The following is a 19,320-nucleotide window of genomic DNA, read 5'->3' on the forward strand; positions in this document are numbered from 1 at the left end:
GTGATCCTACCACCTCTGCCTCCCGAGTGCTTGAATAAAAGGGTTCGCCACCACGACCGCCTTTTTAAAAAAAATATTTATTGACAGAGGAAGAGAATGGGCGCGCCAGGGCCTCCTGCCACTGCAAACGAACTCCAGACGCGTGTGCCCCCTTGTGCGTCTGGCTAACGTGGGCCCCGGGGAGTCGAGCCTCGAACCGGGGTCCTCAGGCTTCACAGGCGAGCGCTTAACCGCCAAGCCACATCTGCAGTCCGCGGCCGACCCTTGGCGGGGGGCCGAGTCTCGCTATGGAAACCTTGCTGTGCTGACACTGGCTGAAGTAACCAGGCCAGCTTCCGCTCGCAGCTCTCGGGCTCCGGAGCCGTGCCTCGGTCGCCGCGCCCCACCTTCCCGCGCCGCGGCGAACCCGGAAGTGCCTCTAGGGAAGCGGCGGCGCTTCTCCATGGCGACGGCCGGAGCCCCGCCCCCGGCACTGCCTGCGGCGACCGCGCGTGCGCACCGTGGGCGGAGGTGCCGGCTGGATCACCTGGGCGTCTGTCTTCTCGTCTTGAGAGAGAAAGAGAGAGGGGGGGAGGGAGGGAGGAAGGGAGAGAGAGGAAGGGAGAGAGAGGAAGGGAGAGAGAGGGAGGAAGAGAGAGAAGGAGGGAGAGGGAGGGAGGGAGGGAGAGAGGGGGGAAGGGAGGGAGGGACAGAGGGGGGGAGAGAGAGGGAGGGACAGAGGGGGGGGAGGGAGAGAGAGCGAGAGGAAGATAGAAGGAGGGAGAGAGAGGGAGGGAAGGGGAGGGAGGGAGAGAGAGAGGGGAAGAGGGAGAGAGGGAGGGAGGGAGAGAGAGCAAGAGGAAGATAGAAGGAGGGAGAGAGAGAGGGAGGGGGAGAGAGAAAAGCAAGGAAAGGAAACGAAAGAGGAAAGGAAAGGAAAGGGGAAGGGTAGGGAAAGAGAAGAGGAAGGGGAAGGGAAAGGAAAGAAGAGCCGGGAAAGAAAGAAAAGAAAAGATGAGTCAGGCGTGGTGGCGCACGCCTTTAATCCCGGCACTTGGGAGACAGGTAGGATGGCCATGAGTTCGAGGCCACGCTGAGACTACACAGTGAATTCTAGGTCGTCCGCCTGGGCTAGAGTGACAGACCCTACCTCGAAAAACAAACAGCCAAAAAAAAAAATTTTTTTTTTTTTTTTTGGCTAACGTGGTACTTTAATCCCAGCGTTTGGGAAGCAGAGGTAGGAAGGTTGCTGTGAGTTTGAGGTCACCCTGAGACCACATAGGTCAGCCTGAGGTGGAGTGAGACCTTACATCGAAAAAAACAAACAAAATAAATAAATAAATAAAAATTAGGGGCTGTTGTGATGGCTTAGCAGTAAGGCATTTGCTTGTGAAACCTAAGGATGTAGGTTCAATTCCCCAGTATCTACATAAGCCAGATGCACAAAGTGGCACATGTGTCTGGATTTTGTTCCCAGTAGCTGGAATCTATAGGGCGCCCATTCTCTCAAAAATATTTACTTGCTGCTGGGCGTGGTGGCACATGCCTCTTTAATCGCAGCACTTGGGAGGCAGAGGTAGGAGGATCACTGTGAGCTTTGAGGGCACGCTGGGATGTGGTGAATTCCAGGTCAGCCTGAGCTAGAATGAAACTCTGCCAAAAAAACTTGCCAAAAAAAAAGTAACATATTCCTGGGAGTGGCAGCCTACACCTTTTTAATCCCAGCTTTCAGGAGGCAGAAGTAGGATTGCTGTTGAGTTCAAGGCCAACCTGAATTCCAGGTGAGCCTGGGCTACAGTGAGACACTATCTCGAAGGAAAAAAAAGGAGGGTAAATGCCCGGCAAGGACTCTGGGAAGCTGGTGCTCACAGCATAAGGTTGCTTGTTGGAAGCTTGAGGAACTGCATGGATCTACATGGACGTGATATGTTCTGGGGCAGATGGTTGAAAAAGCAGCACGTCCAGAGAAGTTGTACCTGGTGTTGCAGGCTTGTCATCCTAGCTACTGAGGAGGCTAAAGCAGAAGGGTCACGAATTCAAGGCCTGGCAGAGCTACAGAGTGAATTCAAGACCAGCATTACCATCTTATAAGGGTGAGTCGCCCCTCAGAATAAAAATTTTTGGATCCTGAGAGATGGCTCAGAGGTTGAAGATGTTGCTTGCAAAGCCTAATAGCCCAGGTTTGATCCCCCAGTACCCATGTTAAGCAATGTGCACAAGGGGTGTGTCTGGAGTTCGTGTGCGCTGGCAAGATGCCTTGGTGCATCCATTCTTTCTTTCATTCTCTCTGCATGATATATATATATATATATATATATATACTAAAAAATAAAAACAACTGGGCGTGGTGGTGCACACCTTTAATCCCAGCACTTGGGAGGCAGAGGTAGGAGAATTGCTGTAAGTTCGAGGCCACCCTGAAAATCCATAGTGAATTCCAGGTCAGCCTGGGCTACAGTGAGACCCTATCTCGAAAACAACAACAACAAAGTTAAAAAATAAAAACAGCTGGGCACCAGTATTCAGGAGGCAGAGGTAGAAGGATCACCATGAGTTCAAGGCTACTCTGAAACTACATAGTGAATTCCAGGTCAGCCTGGAATGAAACTATGAACCTAGAATGAAACTCTACCTCAAAAAAAACAAATATTACAAATATTACATATATATAGAAATATTACATGTAGCCTGAGCTACAGGGAGAACCTACCTCCAGAAACCAGAAAAAAAAAAATGACTATTAAGTGGTGGTGCACCACTGTAATCCCAGCACTTGGGAGTCTGAGGCAGGAGTATCACAAGTTTGAGGCTACATATTAAGACTGTCTTGGGCTGGAGAAATGGCTTAGTGTTTAAGGCTCTTACCTGCAGAGCCAAAGGATTCAGGTTTTATACCCCAGTACCCACCTAAGTCAAATGCACAAGGTGGCATGTGTGCCTGGAGTTTGCTGCCCTGGTGTGCCCATTTTCCTTCTCTCTCTGCCTTTTCTTTCTTTCTCTCAAATAAATAAAACTCTGTCTCACTGGAAGTGGTGGCCCACGCCTTTTATCTCAGCACTCAGGAGGCAGAGGCAGGAGGACAGCTGTGAGTTCGAGACCACCCTGAGACTTCAGAGTGAATTCCAGGTCACCCTGGACTAGAGTGAGACACTACCTTGAAAAAAACAAACAAAACAACAACAGCAACACAAACTCTGTCTCAAAATGAAACAAGTATTTTACTAACTGCTAACTAGTGCTGGTGAAGGTACTAGATTTTGGGGATATACTTTTAGCTACCAGGCAATATACGATGAAACCATTTGAAAAATTATTTTTATTTATTTAAGGGAGCAGGAGGGAGAGAGAAAAAAAGAAGAGGAACCGGTAGATTTATAAAGAGAATGAGCACACCAGGGCTTCTAGCTACTGCAAATGATCTCCAGATGAATATGCCACCTTGTGCATCTGGCTTACATGTGTACTGGGAAATCAAATCTTTGCAGGCAAGTGACTTAGCCACTAAGCCATCTCTCCAGCCCAATTGTCATTTATTTTAATTTTAACTCTGTTCCTATTAAAATGTCCCACTTGAGTACTATGCTGTTATTAGTGAATAAGCAATCTGTAGTCGCCCCCTTAGGGCAACAGGCAGTGCGTCAGTCTCAGAGAACAAGCAATTTGTAAAGCATTTGCACAAATTTTAACCAGGCTTAATACTGTGACTTTCTCTATTATGTACTTAGCAATCAGAGCAATTCTTTAATTTCACATGTGTTGTTGAAAATAATTTTGCAATATTTCCAATTAAGTTAATTTTCATGTTGCTTTTGTGTTCTGTCATCACATGGCAAATGATGAAATTCTGCTTCATATTTTATTAATGAACATGAGCTGTGTTTTTCCATTTGGGTCACTGATAGCTCACTCTTGTTTAATTTCAGAAAAATTGAGTTAAACACCCAGACAACAAATTACACAGTGATCAGCTTCTCTAAGTGAACCACAGTTTAGATAGAGTTAAGCTACCTTTCCTTCATTTGTTCAAATCTGTAACAATCTAAAGCTTGATAGATAATTTTAGTTAAATGGACTAGATAAAATTTAGAAGTTTATTAGTAAGTAATATGACCCAGACTCAAGACAGAAGACTATAAGAATGATGATAGAAGATAGATGAACAGATTAAAGTCCACAGTTGAGAACTGTATTATCTAATCCAAAATTTACTGTGAGAGAATATGATTGATGGGGCAGACTCAGACTCGTTTCTTGTTTTATTTTTAAAAATTCATTTATTTATTTGAGAGAGATAGAGAGGAAGATAGAGAGAATGGGAGCACCAGGGCCTCTAACCACTGCAAATGAACTCCAGCCACTTTCTCCACCTTGTGCAACTGACTTTACATGGGTACTGGGGAATCGAACCTGGGTCCTTTGGCTTTGCAGGCAGGCACCTAAACTGCTAAGCCATCTCTCTAACCTGTATTTTTACTATTTTTGGTTTTTTGGTTTTTCAAGGTAGGGTCTCACTCTAGCCCAGGCTGACCTGGAATTCACTATATAGTCTCAGGGTGGCCTTGAACTCATGGAAATCCTCCTACCTCTTCCTCCCTAGTGCTGGGATTAGAGGCATGCACCACCACACCCAGCTTTTATTTTGGTTCTTCAAGATAGTGATCCTCCTACATCTGTCTCCCAAGTACTGGGATTATATGTGCTTTTAATTTTAATGCTACTACATCCCTTTTGGTCACACAGAAACCACCCCCATAGACAGAGCAGGACTAGGAGTTTGAATGGCTAGAAATGCATCCATCACTGGCTGCCCTTAGATGCACAGGATGAGTGGCAATGAAGCGGAAGCCACGTGGGGCTGCATTGCCTTCTTGCTGCCAGCATACTTTTTGCTTTTCTTAAATATTTTTTATTGATAACTTCCATAATTGTAAACATTATCCCATGGTAATCCCCTCCCTCCCCCCACTTTTGCCTTTGAAACTCCACTCTCCATTATATCCCCTCCCTATCTCAATCAGTCTCACTTTTGTTTTGATGTCATGATCTTTTCCTCCTCTTATGATGGTCTTGTGTGGGTAGTGTCAGGCACGGTGAGGTCATGGATATCCAGGCCATTTTGTGTCTGGAGGAGCACGTTGTAAGGAGTCCTACCCTTCCTTTGGCTCTTACATTCTTTCCACCACCTTTTCTGCAAGCCTTGGAAGGTGTGATAGAGATATTGCAGTGATGAGCACTCCTCTGTCACTTCTTCCCAGCACCATGGTGCCTTCTCAATCATCCCAAAGTCACTGCCATCTGAAAAGAGAAGGTTCCCTACCAAAAATGAGAGTGCATTAATGTATGGGTATGAGCATTAAGGGAAGTGCTCACTGGGCAGTTTGGCGAGCATAGTGTATACGTTTAGCCAGACAGCAGCAGACGTTATGAACGTCAGATGCTCGGGCTACATTGCACTTCCAGCTTTTCATGGGCACTGGGGAACTGAAGTTGGGCTAGCAGGTTTTTGAGGAAGTTACTTTAACTGTTAAGCCATCTCTCCAGCCCAAAGCTGAGTTTTGTTTTCTTTTTTCCCCTGAGGTAGGGTTTCACTGTAGCTCAGGCTGACCTGAATCTCACTATGTAGTCTCAGAGTGGCCTCGAGTTCTCGGCGATCCTCCTACCTCTGCCTCCCAAGTGCTGGGATTAAAGGGATGTGCCACCACATCCAGCGAAGCTGAGTTTTAAGTATAAAGATTTTTGGAAAATTGTTATGAGCATTTATTTACAAATTCAGAAATAATGTCATTGTGAATTCTTCCTTTGGAGGACACAAGAAAATTAACCTCAGATACTCAAGTGACCAAAAAGGTAAAGACAGGAGACTTTAATCAACCAGTAGCTCCAAGATCTCAGAAAGAGGAAGGTTTCCCATCGCAGCACCAGTGTCAGGACAGTGAAGCTGAAGTCCTGTGATACAACACTATGGGAGTCCGCTGGCTGGGAGGTTCATGTGCATGATCTTTAGGCCCCTGACGCCTCTGCCTACTGGGGCGTCTGAATCATGCCTTCTGTTTGGCTTTAATTCTGACTCTTCGATGCAGGAGGCTGAACCGTTGTGCCACTCACTCTATCACTGTCATTAGCTTGTGCAAAGTTCGCCAGTTTCTTTCATTCCCCACTAACTCCAGTTTCCACGCCCCCTCCACCGTATCTCTGTGCCCTCCTGAACGCAAACATCTTGTTACTCACTGGAGACAGCATCTCACTATGTAGCCCATGCTGGCCTCAGACTTTCAGCAATCTTCCTGCTTCAGCTTCCAGAGTGCTGAGATTCTTTTAGAAAAAGAAAAAGAAATTAAGAATTGGGCTGGAGGGATGGCTTAGCAGTTAAGATGTGTTTGCCTGTAAAGCCAAAGGACCCAGTTTCGATTCCCCAGGAACCACGTTAGCCACAGGTACAAGGGAGCACACGCATCTGGAGTTCCTTTGCAGTGGCTGGAGGCCCTGGCACGCCCATTCTCTCCCTCTTTCTTTGTCAAATAAAAAAATAATGAAATATAAATAAAAAAGAAAAAGAAATTAAAACTTCAGAAGTCTCTTTCCCCCCAAGGAAGAACGTAGTCCAGCCAACTTGGCTCCTTCTGCAGCCACAGCCCCCGCCCAAGGACTCCCATTTGCAGAGCAGTTTCCCTCCCTCAAGGGACGCAAAAGCCTTCTCCCTGGCGGGCGCTCTAGCTCTCTCTCTGTCCTGGCTTCCCTGAGCTAAGGTGTGTTTCTCTCTCTGCTCTCCCATTTTGTCTTGTCTCTCTCCCTGCTGCATAAACTTTCCTTCCACTCTCTTCTGGTTCTTCTCACTGTTTTCTGTGCTTCTCAGTTTCCTCTTGCACTTTCCAGTTTGGCATTTCTCTTGCTCCTGTCCTGTGCACTTTTATTTTCAATTTGTGCAGCTTTCCTACTGATCTTCCTCCCAGCCCCTAGATAATTTTTATTTATTTGCAAGCAGAGAGAGGAGAGAGACTGAATGGATACATCAGGACCTTCTGCCCCTGCAAACAGACTCTAGAGGCATGTACCACCTTCTGCATCTGGATTTACATAGGTGCTGAGGACTCCAACTCTGTGCCCGTAAGCTTTGCAAGCAAGTTCCTTTAACCACTGGCCCATCTCCCCAGCAGCTTTTAAAAAATATTTTTATTTATTTTTTTGACAGAGATAGAAAGAGAGAGAGAGAGAGAGAGAGAGAGAGAGAGAGAGAGAGAGAGAAAGAAAGAACACCAGGGCCTCCAGCCACTGCAAACGAACTCCAGATGCGTGTGCCCTTTGTGCATCTGGCTAACGTGGATCCTGGGGAATCAAACCTGGGTCCTTTGGCTTTTCAGGCAAACACTTTAACAACTAAGCCATCCCTCCAGCACCCCCCCTTTTTTAGAAAGGGTTCCATGTAGCCCCAGCTGGCATTAAATTCACTATGTGGCTGAAGTAGACCTTAAGTTCCTCATCCTACCTATCTCATCTCCCAAATGCTAGGATAATAGGTATGCAACACCACATCCAGCTCTGTTGCTCACTCTACCTAGAACTCACTCTGTAGTCCCAGGCTCACTTGAAACTCATGGCAATCCTCCTGCCTCAGCCTTTTGAGGGCTGGGATTAAAACAGTGAGCCACTATACTCAGTTTAGTTGTTTGGCTTTTTTTGGAGGGGGCAGTGGGGGCAAGCTGGGGATTGAACACAGGACCTCATACATGTTCCCTGGGAATCTCTGTTTTCCTTTGCCTGTCTTCCTCCCTCTCTCCTTCCCTCCCTCTCTCCTTCCCTCTATGGCATCTCTCCAGAGTCTTGTGTAGTGTTGAGAAGCAGGCTTCTACCGCCCATCACAAAATGTCTGGGATAATTTCTCATATTTCTTCTTAGATGCTGCCTGCTTTCCTATTCCTTGGTAAACTGACCATTCAGCTTTCTCAACATGAAATTGCATTAATTATGAGTAGCTGTGGCATAATAAATCCGCCCTGCGGGGAGCAAGCAGTTGCCAGACAATGTGTATTTAAGACCTTCACATTTTATTCATTTATTTTTCATGGTAAGGTCTGACTCCAGCCCAGGCTGACCTGGAACTCCTACCTCAAAAAAAAAAAAAAAAAAAATCTGTTTATTTATTTATTTGAGAGAGACAGAGAGAAAGAGGCAGGCAGAGATGGGGTGGGGGGATGGACATGCCAAGGCCTCCTGCCACGGCCAATGAACTACTGACACATGCACTGCTTTGTACATCTGGCTTTACGTGGGCACTGAAAATTGAACCTGGGCCATCGGGCTTTGAAAGCAAATGCCTTTAACTACTGAGTTATCTTTCCAGCCACTTTGTTTTATTTATTTATTTATTTATTTATTTATTTATTTATTTATTTATTTATTTTTGGTTTTCTTGGTAAGGTCTCACTCTAGCCCAGGCTGACCTGGAATTCAGTATGTAGTCCTGGGTTGCCTTGAATTCATGGTGATCCTCGTACCTCTGCCACCCAAGTGCTGGTATTTTTACTTACTTTTTTTTTTTTTTTGAGGCAGGGGTGCACCACTATGCCTGGCTCAACTTCTTAATATGTTTGCTTGCTTGCTTTTTGAGGTAGGGTTTCCCTCTAGCCCAAGCTGACCTGGAATTCACTATGTAGTCACAGGGTGGCCTCGAACTCATGGTGATCCTCCTACCTCTGCTTCCCGAGTTCTGGGATGAAAGGCATGCACCACCACACCCGGCCCTTTTTGTCTTTCCTTCCTTCCTGAGAGGACCCTTTGTTACTGTAAACAAACTCCAGATGCATGCACCATTTTGTGCATCTGGCTTTATGTATGTGGGTATTAGGGAATCAAACTCTGGCTAGCATGCTTTGCAAGCAAGTGCCTTTAACTTCTCCACCATCCCCCCAGCTCTATGTACAATGCTTTATTCGTCCACTCTTCTATTTTCAGACACCTAGGTTGGTTCCATAATTCAGATACTATGGACAGTGCTTCAATGAACATTCATGTCCCAGTATCTCTGCCATGTGTTGGACTGGAGCCCTTAGGATAACTGTACGGGAGTGGTGTACTGGTTACTTCCTCATTGTTGGACAAAATCTCCGACCAGATGTAGTGTAAGGAAGAAAAGCCCACTGTGGGGAGGGCATGACGGGCCAGGAGCTTGACATTGCAGAGAGGTGACTGCTGGTCCTCAGCTAGCTTTCTCCTTCTTCTTCAGTGTGTAAGCATTACCTTTTGTTTTCGTCCTCACTAACATTAGTTATTTGTAGTTTTTAAAACTTTATTATTTTTTAAATTTATTTGAGACAGAGAGAAAGGAAAAGAGAGAGAGAGTGAGAATGGGCACGCCAGGGCCTCCAGCCACTGCAAATGAACTCCAGATGCATGCACCACTATGTGCATCTGACTTATGGGGGAAATGGAGAATCAAACCTTGGTTCTTAGGCTTCATAGGCATGCACCTTAACCGCTAAGCCATTTCTCCAACCCAGTATTTTTCTTTTTTTGAGGTAGAGTTTCTACATAGCCCAGACTGACTTGGAATTCACTATGTAGTCTAGCCGCAGGCTGGTCTTGAACTCACAGCCTACCTCTGCCTCCCAAGTGCTAGGATTAGAAGTGTGGGCTACTGTGCCTGGTTTGTGTTCCCCCAGCCTAGCTTCCTCCCCCGCTCCACTAGGTAGGGTCTCCCTGTAGCCCAGGCTGACCTGGAATTCACTATGTAGTCTCAGGGTAGCCTTGAACTCACAGTGATCCTCCTACCTTTGCCTCCCAAGTGCTGGGATTAAAGGCATGGTGCCCTGCTTTTTTTTAAAAAAATATATTTTATTTATTTGAGAGAAAGAGTGAGAGAGCATAGATATGCCAGGGCCTCCTGCAATGGCAAACAAGCTCCAGACGCATGTACCACTTAGTGCATCTGTCTTTTATGTGGGTAGTGGGGAATTGAACTGGGCCATCAGGCTTTGCAAACAAGCACCTTTAACTACTGAGCCATCTCTCCAACCCTGTTAATTGCTTTCTTTCTTTTCTCTTTTTAACTTAAAAAAAAATATTTGAGAGAGCAAGGGACAGAGGCAGAGAGAGAGAAAGGGAGGGAGGGAGAATGGGCACATCAGGGCTTCCAGTCACATGCTCCACCTTGTGCATTTGGTTTAGGTGAGTCCTGGGGAATTGAACCAAGGCTCTTTGGCTTTGCAGGCATATGCCTTAACCACTAAGCCATCTCCAGCCCTTATTTGCTTTCTTAATGATTGTCATCATGACTGGGGTAAAATGGATTTTTTTTAAAAAATTTTCATTTTTGGGGGAGAGAGGAGAGAATGGGCACACTAAGGTCTCTTGCCACTGCAAATAAGCTTCAGACACATGTGCCACTTTGTGCATCTGGTTTTCCATGAGTACTGGGGAATCAAACCTGCGCTGGCAGGCTTTTCAAGCAAGGACTTTTAACTTCTGAGCCATTTCTCTAGTCCCTCAATGTAGTTTTGATTTTAATTTTTCTGATGGCTAGTGAGGTTGAACATTTTTTTCATGTTTTCAAAAAATATTTTATTTGCAGAGAGGGTGAGAGAGCCTACCAGGACCTCTTGCTTTACAAATTAAACTCCGGACACATGCTCCACTTTTGTGAGCTTTAAGTGGGTACTGGGCAATTGAACCTAGGCCATACGGCTTAGCAAGCAAGCACCTTTTATTTATTTTTTTGTTTTGTTTTTCGAGGTAGGGTCTCACTCTGGCCCAGGCTGACCTGGAACTCACTATGTAATCTCAGGGTGGCCTTGAACTGACGATCCTCCTACCTCTGCCTCCCGAGTGCTAGGATTAAAGGTGTGCGCCACCACGCCCGGCTTGCAAGCAAGCACCTTTAACTGCTGAGCCATCTCTACTGTCCCATTGTTCATGTTTACTGGTAACTTTCTGTTATTTCAGTTATTTTTCCCCATCCTAAATCATCTGAGGACGGAAGCCGGTTCCGTCTAGGCCAGCTGCCCATTTTCCTGGGATTGAAACCACTCATTCAAGGCGGCCCCGCTAATAAGCGCAGCTTGTAACTCCAGAGCCCGGATCCCGCGGTGCCGGAGGCGTGAACTTGCCAGGGCTCTGGGCAGCGCACACGACAACGGAACCAATGTCGCTGGCCGAATGCGGGGGTGGGGGGGGGGTGGGAGGCACGCCGGAAGGGACATGCTGGGGGAGGCAGCGAGACAGAGCACCGGAAGGAGGAAAGCTGAGGTAGCCCCCAGGCCCAAAACCGGAAGAAGGTTCGACGAGGGCCTGGTCGAGGTCGCCCAAGGCACGCACGAGTAGAGGGGCGGGGCATGGGCCGGAAGAAGGCGGGGTCTGGGCGGGGTCGGCTCGGGCGCGGCCTACTTAAGACGCGCGCGTGTGACGGGGCTGGCAAGGCGCGAGCGGCCAGGCTGACGGAGCGCTTTCCTGCTTGCTGCGGGCCGGGCGAGGGAGGGCGGAGGGCGGAGGGCGGAGGGCGGAGGGCGGCGCGCATCTGGGCCTGCTCGCCGCGGGCTGGGCTCCCGGCCTCGGAGGCGTCCTGGCCGCCGGGGAGGTGAAGCCGGGTTCGGCGGGGCGGGCGGAGGGGCCGGGCCTCCTCGGCAGCCTTTTAGGGAGGTCCTGTCTGGGCTCGGGGTGTCTGAGGGGAAAGGAGGCCGCGGCCGTGGAGAGGCACCGCCACCTGCACCGTGCGGCTCCGCGGGCGGTTTGGGGGTGTGTGAATTAGAGCAAGCACATTGACAGCCCACCCAGGACTTGGCGTCCCCTCCTCCGCAGCGATGCACTGCATTCTAGGCCAGTCTTATTTAAAAACGAAAAAGACCTCACTGCTCAAATTAGAGGTTTTATTTTAAATTTTTGTAAATACCATTTCATGGTTAAGGCTGAGGTGAAGGGTCACCCCATGATGTGGAAAACGCTTTTTTCCTGTTAGTCGTCCCTTTAACTGTTACTCAAAATGTGGTTTGCACTTCTGAAAAGAAGAGCTTGGACGCCGTTGCTTGGTTAGCAGTTCTCAAAGTTCTGGAAGTATCCCTATATTGTAAAATTTGCCTGCGTGTAGGCTGTCTGTATTGCCTATTGCTTGTAGTTAATTACCCTAAGAGTACTGGAGTCAACGTATGTTGTCCTATACTGCCATGCACCATGAGATTTTTGAGCTCATTTCTGTGGAAGGGAATCTTAAAGTGGGTCTAGACTGCTGGCTGTGTCCTCTAGTTTGCTTTTGTACTTAAACTTATTTTTTCCCCTCTTCAGCCTCATCCGTTTCAATGGTGCAACTCTCTTCATCCCCTTTTGGTAACCAGTCACCTTCAGACCATTCAGAGGAGGGAAGTGAGGGGAATATGAAATCAACCAAGCTCCCAGTGAACCACACTCAGCATGGGGAAAACCCGCGGGCTATGAGCCCCCTGCAGTCTATCAGTTCTGCCTCGTCTCCTTCCCAGGCGTATGAGACCTATATTGATAATGGACTGATATGCCTTAAGCACAAAATTAGAAACATCGAGAAAAAGAAGGTAACCTTTTCTCCTGTGTACCCTGTAGATGCACGATTAAACCAGGGTTAAGGAGCTGACAAATTTCTTTATATCAAAGAACACAAGTTTTAATGAGAATCTGACTGACTTTGTGATTTATTTGGGGAACAGTTAACCAGGTTAAATACTTGCTTCATTTGTCAACATGGCTAAGTAGCAATATTCTTCATAGTAAAATACATGCTACTTTTGAAATACTTTTAAGTGATTAGTTCCTTGAGTGTAGTAAATGTTTTAACACAGCTTTTTTTTTTTTAAGCTTGTCTTTCTTGTGACTTTCTGCAGTAGATATTGCAGTATAAACTGCTGAAGTCATTGGAAGCTTTACCAGGAAATGTTTCAGCAATAATTTTTGGTTGGTAGGTACTGGTTTAAGGTTGGTTGAGAAAAGTATTGTAGGACATCTTTTAGAAAGACTTAAGTATTATCAATCTAATGGTACAGTAAATGCTGCTGTACAGATCCAAATCATTTCTCATTCCCTGAGTCATGTAGCCCGTGAAACAGTACTGCACTTGGTGCACTGTCTCATCTGATTTTGACAGTAACGCTAAGTGATCAGCTCTCTGGGATTTATACTCTGTCATTTGATCCAAAGATCTAGCTAAACCTTAGGAAAGTTGCTTTTAGTGCAGGAGATTTTTGAGAAGAGATTTTTTTTTTTTTTTTTTTTTTTTTGGTTTTTCAAGGTAGGGTCTCACTCTGGCTCAGGCTGACCTGGAATTCACTATGTAGTCTCAGGGTGGCTTCGAACTCTCAGCGATCCTCCTACCTCTGCCTCCCGAGTGCTGGGATTAAAGGCGTGCGCCACCATGCCCGGCTCGAGAAGAGATTTTTGAGTCTGGTTTGACTGTTTCAGAAACTAGGAAGTAAAGAAGGGCCAGTTGCTCATAGTTTCTCTGTGGCTGTCATCGTTTATCTTTTGACTGCATGCCGTTGATTACAAGTACAATAAGATGTGTTTGTGCCTGGGTCAGCATAAATCCTCCACCACTGTGAGAACAAGTGAACACAGGATCTATTAATGGAGATTCATTAGTGGCGTTTGTCAGGTGGGAAAGGTGCATGTATGTGTTCTGTAGTCCTGCTGAATAGTATAGTAATATCATTAATTTTGAGTACCTATTTGCTAGTACCTGTGCCTTTTTTTTTTTTTAATTTATTTTTTAAAGTAAGGTCTTGCTCTAATCCAGGCTGACCTGGAATTCACTATGTAGTCTCAGGCTGGCCTCAAACTCACAGCAATCCTCCTACCTCAGCTTCCTGAGTGCAGGGATTAAAGGCAGGCACCACCATGCCCAGCCTTTTATTATTCCCCCCCCCCCAGGCTCTGGGAACACATTTTTAGAAAATATTTGAGAGAGGGAGAGAAGGAGGGAGAATGGGTGCACCAGGGCCTGCAGTTACTGAAAATGAAATCCAGATGCATGTGCCACTTTGCGCATCTCGCTTACGTGGGTTCTGAGGAATCAAACCTGGGTTCTTAAGCTTTGCAGGCAAGCACCTTACCCACTGAGTCATTTCTCCAGCCCCTGGGAACACATTTTAAGAATAAAGACAATATGGAATAGTGTAGTTTTACTTTTCTTTCTTTTTTTTTTGTTTTTTTTTTTTTGTTTTTTCAAGGTAGGGTCTTGCTCTAGTCTAGGCTGACCTGGAATTCATTCTTTAATCTCAGGGTGGCCCCAAACTCATGGCAGTCCTACCTTAGCCTACCAAGTTCTGGGATTAAAGGCATATGCCATCATGGCTGGCCAGAATAGTATAGTTTTATGTCAGGATGATGGGGCTAATAAGTGTGATTCTTTTTTTTTTTTGTTGTTTAATTCCTTACATAGTAAATTTTTTATGAAAAGTAGCTTTACACTTTTTTTTGTGTGTTTTCAGGGTAGGGTCATACACTAGTCCAGGCTGACCAGAAGCTCTGTAGCTCCAGTGTGGCCTTGAACTCACAGCAGTCCTCCTACCCCAGCCTCCTGAGTGCTGGAATTAAAGGCATGAGCTACCACCAGGCATAGTGGCATACACCTTTAATCCCAGCACTTGGGAAGCAAAGGTAGGGAGATTGCCATGGGTTCAAGGCTGACCTGAGACTACCTAGTGAATTCTAGGTCAGCTTGGGCTAGAGCAAGATCCTACCTTGAAAAAAATGGGGGAAAAAAAAGGCATGTGGTACCACACCTGGCCAACATTTTTGTTTTCTTCCAGCTAGGTTTTCACTCTGTAATTCCAGGCTGCCCTCAAACTCACAGTGATCCTCCTACCTCTGCCTCCCAAGTGCTGGGATTAAAAGCGTGGGATACCATGCTTGACAATCTATACATTTTTATACTTCTATTAGAAAGTTTTGTTTTAGGGAAATGCCACACAACAGATAATGAATTAGTTTAGGCACGGAACTAGAGCAGAGCCAGGCAATCTTCATGCCACTGTTCTTGTATCATATTCCTTGTGAGTGGTGGTCGTGGGTAGTGTGGGTTATTTAGCAACAATCCTGACAGCTGCCCAGAAGATGCCAGTAATATGTCAGCTCCAAGTTGTGATAACCCTAACTACCTGTAGACATGCCCACATGTCTCTAGGAGGTAAAATTACCCCTGGTTGAGAACTAGGAGATTGGGGCATATGATTGACTAGGTAAATTCTTATGTGTTAAGTAGACATAAGTAGAAACCATTAAGAGAAAAAGAATATACTGTGTATGTAATTTCAGAGTAATTTTTTTTAAGATTCTGGAAAGAGAATTGTAACAGGCATATGGGTTAATGCCAGTCTTATTTGCTAGACATGCAGACTGGCTAATAGCAGCTGTGAAGTTCTAGAATTCTACAGATTTTGTGTATCTTGCTAACTTGTATTGCTTTTGGTTTTCCGAGGTAGGGTCTCACTCTAGCCCAGGCTGATGTGGAATTCACTATGATGTAATCTCAGGGTGGCCTGTACTCATGGTGATTCTCCTACCTTTGCCTCCCAAGTGCTGGGATTAAAGGCATGTGCCACCATGCCCAACTCATATTTCTTTTCATATGAAAATGTTCCCCAACAACTCTCAAGACTTTCATATGTTATTGATTTGACTCTTTCACACCTCTTGCTACACATATCTAAATCAAAAACCCAAGATGGGTGGGCGTGGTCAGCCTGGACCAGAGTGAGACCCTGCCTTGAAAAACAAAAAAAACGAAAAACAAACAAACAAACAAACAAACATGGTGGCATATGTTGCCTTTGTGCCCAGTTTTGGGAAATTCAGTCAGTGCTACTAATTTTTTTTTTTTTTTTAGTGCTACTAAATATTATGAGGATCCTTTTTTTTTTTCCTTGAGTTTAAATTTCAAATTATTTATTTGGTTTTTTGAGGTAGGGTCTTGCTCTAGCCCAGGCTGACCTGAAATTCACCAAGTAGACTTAGGGTGGCCTTAAACTCATGGTTATCCTCCTTTATGCATGTGTGACCTTGTGTGCATGCATCACCTTGCGCTTCTAGCTTACATGGGTTCTGGGGAGTGGAGCCTGGGTCCTTAGGCTTCTCAGGCAAGTGCTTTAACTGCTGAGCCATCTTTCCAGTCCCACCTTTTTGTTTTTTTTTCAAGGTAGAGTCTCACTGTAGTCTAAGCTGACCTGGAATTCACTATGTGATCTAAAGGTGACCTTGAACTCTAGGTGGTCCTCCTACTTCTGCTTCCCGAGTGAGTGCCAGCATTAAAGGTGTGCACCACCATGCCAGGCTCCACTTTTTTTTTTTTTAACTTTTTAACCTAATTTATTCATAAAGTTGAAATTAGCTAACAGGTAGCATTGAAAATACATCTTCAATTATACAAAACAGTGTAAGCTAGTCACACATTAATAATAAACTCAATATACTTCTAATATAAGAAATTAGATGCAGCACTTGCTATGAAAAGCTATACCTGAGCAAAAATGAACATGTTTAGTCTAAGGCTCTGGCAGTTGACTACAGAATATCAATTGTTTTCAGTTATGTTCAAATACAAAAATAGCAACAATGTGGAAAGTTACATTCATCAGAGATTAGCATTTAAAATATACATGAGTAATAAAGTTAGCATTCAGAGTAGCCTCCACTCAGCAGTTCCATACCAGCCACTTGTGGGCAGTGAGCTCACCTTATCCAAAGAACAAAAATCAAACACAGGATAAAGAGAAAGTAAGAGATTAGGAGCAAAACCAAAAACCAGGAGTGTATACCCATACACTGTGAACAATCTGTGGCATTGGGGGGACAAATGATAAAACCAGTAGAACCTGGGAAGCCGAGTATCCACAGGCAGAAAGACTCGTGACCTGGACTTGGGTTTCTTCCAACTTAGGATGGATCTTTCTGCCCCCAATCAGTAATGAAAATACTTTTTAAAAATAGCTTCTGCCTTGGAACGGTAAGATTTCCAGTCCATGTTATACACTGAAATGTCTAGGATCAAGTTAGATGAGTGTCCTATGGGTGGAGCCTAAGATTCAGGACTTGAAAACATGCACGGCTCACAGCACATACTGCAGGCAGATGGAACAGTCACTCATGCGCTTGCTACACTCGGTGCACGTGACCGTGTACCCAAACTCCAACAGGACACAATCAATGATAGCATCCATGCAGATATGGCACAGACTGTTATCTTCCTCTTCCTGTAGCTGCAGCCATTCACCATATGACTTTTGGTTTTCTTCATTCTCTTTGCACAACCGGTTGACTTTCTCTACCAGCTCCCATTTTTCACAGCATCCAGAATAGTTGACAAAATTCCGAGCCAGGATTTCCTTCAGCTGGCTTATACTCATCGCTCCCACCTCTTCAAGGCTTGACAGGTCAGACAGGGAAGCTCTCACTCTCTTCTGAGCAAGCCCGAGCTTTTGCTCCTCCGACTTTTCATCATCATCTTTGTCCTCGTCATCTTCATCTTCTGTGTGTGTTGAAGCTATTTCCCTCTGTACCTGTGCTGATACACCTGATCTGAAGGTCCCATCTCTATCCATGTGCTCTCCTTGGAAGGAAGACACAGTACTAGAGGGACTGTATAATTTGAAAAAAATAAATGAAAAAGCTAGAAGACTGGGATTGTGAAGAATTCAGGCTGCTTGAGTCGAGATCATCCTCAGGGCCTAGTCCATGATGGCACACTACTAGATCTACCAAGTCTTCCTTCTCTTGACAAGTAGTACTTGGTATGTTTCTGAGGTACTGCCATAGGTCCTTCATTTTTAGAAACATCAACTGAGGGCACTGGAAGGCTGTCTCTTGCAGTAGGTGACAAGTAGAACATATACGGAGACTTTCTTGTAAGACTGAACAAACAGCAAAAATCCTTGCAATGACAACATACATGCTTCTTTCTAAAGACTAAAAGTGAAAGTCCACAGGCTTTGCAAGCTATATAAGTCCCTTCAGGAGTTGCTGGTAGATAGGTGGAAAAGTCAGAGCTTGTTGTAAAACTTTTTGCCTCCTGCAAATCCTGTCTGCTGGCCCCTGACAGCTCCAGTTCCCATGACTTCATTCAGCAGCCCATAGCAGGGAGCCCACATAGAGGTGTCACCCGCCTTCATGGCCGCGAACACCTCAGCTCTGCCAGTGAACTCTGCATCATAGCAGCTCCTGTTCACACAAACAACCTCCTTGGTCCCAGGCTGCGGCAAATGTGGAACCTCCCCCCCCCGCCCCCTTGGTTTTTCAAGGTAGGGTCTCTAGCCCAGGCTGACCTGGAATTCACTAAATATTTTCACGGTGGCCTTGAACTCATGATCACCTATCTCTGCCTCTGGAGTGCTGGGATTAAAGGTGTGTGCCACCATGCCTGGCCCACTTTTTTTTTTTTTTTTTTTTTTTTTTATATAGAGATGTGGATAGGCAGAGAAATGGGTATGCCAGGACTTCTAGCCACTGCAAATGAAGGCCAGATGCGTACAGCACCTCTCCAGCCCCTACAGCCTGCTCTACTTAGAGCTGAGGCTGCTGCACCTTTGAGGTGCTGGAGCTCAAAGCCAGCCTGGGTTGGGTGGGGGTTCTCATTTTCATTGGCCAGGCAACTGTAGTAACCAACAACTAGTGAATCCTAGATGCTGCCTGACTGACTCCACAAATAAAAAGACAGGACTGTTACTGCTTTGCTGTTTTTTTTTTTCCTTCTGACTTGTACTTACATATAATTGCTGTCTGCTTATAGTAAAATTCTCACAGAATGATACCTTCAAGAACCTTGTTTTTGTAGTGAATAATGTCAGTGTTTTCTGTCAGTGTGTGTGGAAGATAAAAAGGTTTTCTTTTGTAGCTCAAACTGCAAGATTACAAGGATCGCCTGAAAAATGGAGAGCACCTTAATCCAGATCAGTTGGTAAATGGTGTATTTCTTTGTCAGACCTTCCCTCTCCCTGTCCCTCCCTCCTCTCCTTTTCTCCCCTCCTCTCCTCTTTCCTTCCTTCCTCTCTCCCTCCCACCTTTCCTTCCTCCATTCTTCCTGTCTTAGCCTCCCACTAGCTGGGTTATAGGTGTGAGTCATCTCCTTAATCGGTAGGTACAGTTAAGACAGAGGCCAGGGCTGGAGAGATGGCTTAGTGGTTAAGCGCTTGCCTGTGAAGCCTAAGGACCCCGGTTCGAGGCTCGGTTCCCCAGGTCCCACGTTAGCCAGATGCACAAGGGGGGCGCACGCGTCTGGAGTTCGTTTGCAGAGGCTGGAAGCCCTGGCGCGCCCATTCTCTCTCTCTCCCTCTATCTGTCTTTCTCTCTGTGTCTGTCGTTCTCAAATAAATAAAAAAAAAAAAAAAAAAAAAAAAAGAC

General features: G+C 45.7%; 2 protein-coding genes across 15 annotated transcripts in view; one reads left to right on the plus strand and one right to left on the minus strand.

The window, feature by feature from the left end:
• Positions 1-981: 981 nt before the first annotated feature.
• Caprin2 (caprin family member 2) overlaps positions 982-19,320 on the plus strand; it is a 76,057-nt gene continuing 57,718 nt past the window's right edge. For 3 of the 14 annotated variants that reach the window (XM_045139516.1, XM_045139520.1, XM_045139523.1), the window contains exons 1-3: positions 1,336-2,072; positions 12,247-12,509; positions 18,815-18,877. In XM_045139516.1, coding sequence (XP_044995451.1) covers positions 12,261-12,509; positions 18,815-18,877 — 312 coding nt within the window. In that variant the 5' untranslated portion in view covers positions 1,336-2,072; positions 12,247-12,260. Of the gene's footprint in view, positions 1,045-1,334; positions 2,073-11,210; positions 11,279-11,401; positions 11,443-11,478; positions 11,546-12,246; positions 12,510-18,814; positions 18,878-19,320 lie in introns of those variants that run through there. The other 11 variants (XM_045139511.1, XM_045139517.1, XM_045139515.1 and 8 more) reach the window with 11 other exon arrangements.
• On the minus strand, positions 17,034-17,525 carry LOC101598802 (E3 ubiquitin-protein ligase RNF34-like). The gene has a single exon (XM_045139524.1). It carries the CDS (start codon positions 17,523-17,525, stop codon positions 17,034-17,036), a length of 492 nt encoding a protein of 163 aa, XP_044995459.1.

This window comes from Jaculus jaculus, chromosome 22, assembly GCF_020740685.1.
Source record: "Jaculus jaculus isolate mJacJac1 chromosome 22, mJacJac1.mat.Y.cur, whole genome shotgun sequence".
Classification (NCBI taxonomy): Eukaryota; Metazoa; Chordata; class Mammalia; order Rodentia; family Dipodidae; genus Jaculus; species Jaculus jaculus.

Bases quoted from the DNA above. Each gene is read 5' to 3' on its own strand.
- LOC101598802 (XM_045139524.1), bottom strand. From the start codon at position 17,525: ATGGATAGAGATGGGACCTTCAGATCAGGTGTATCAGCACAGGTACAG.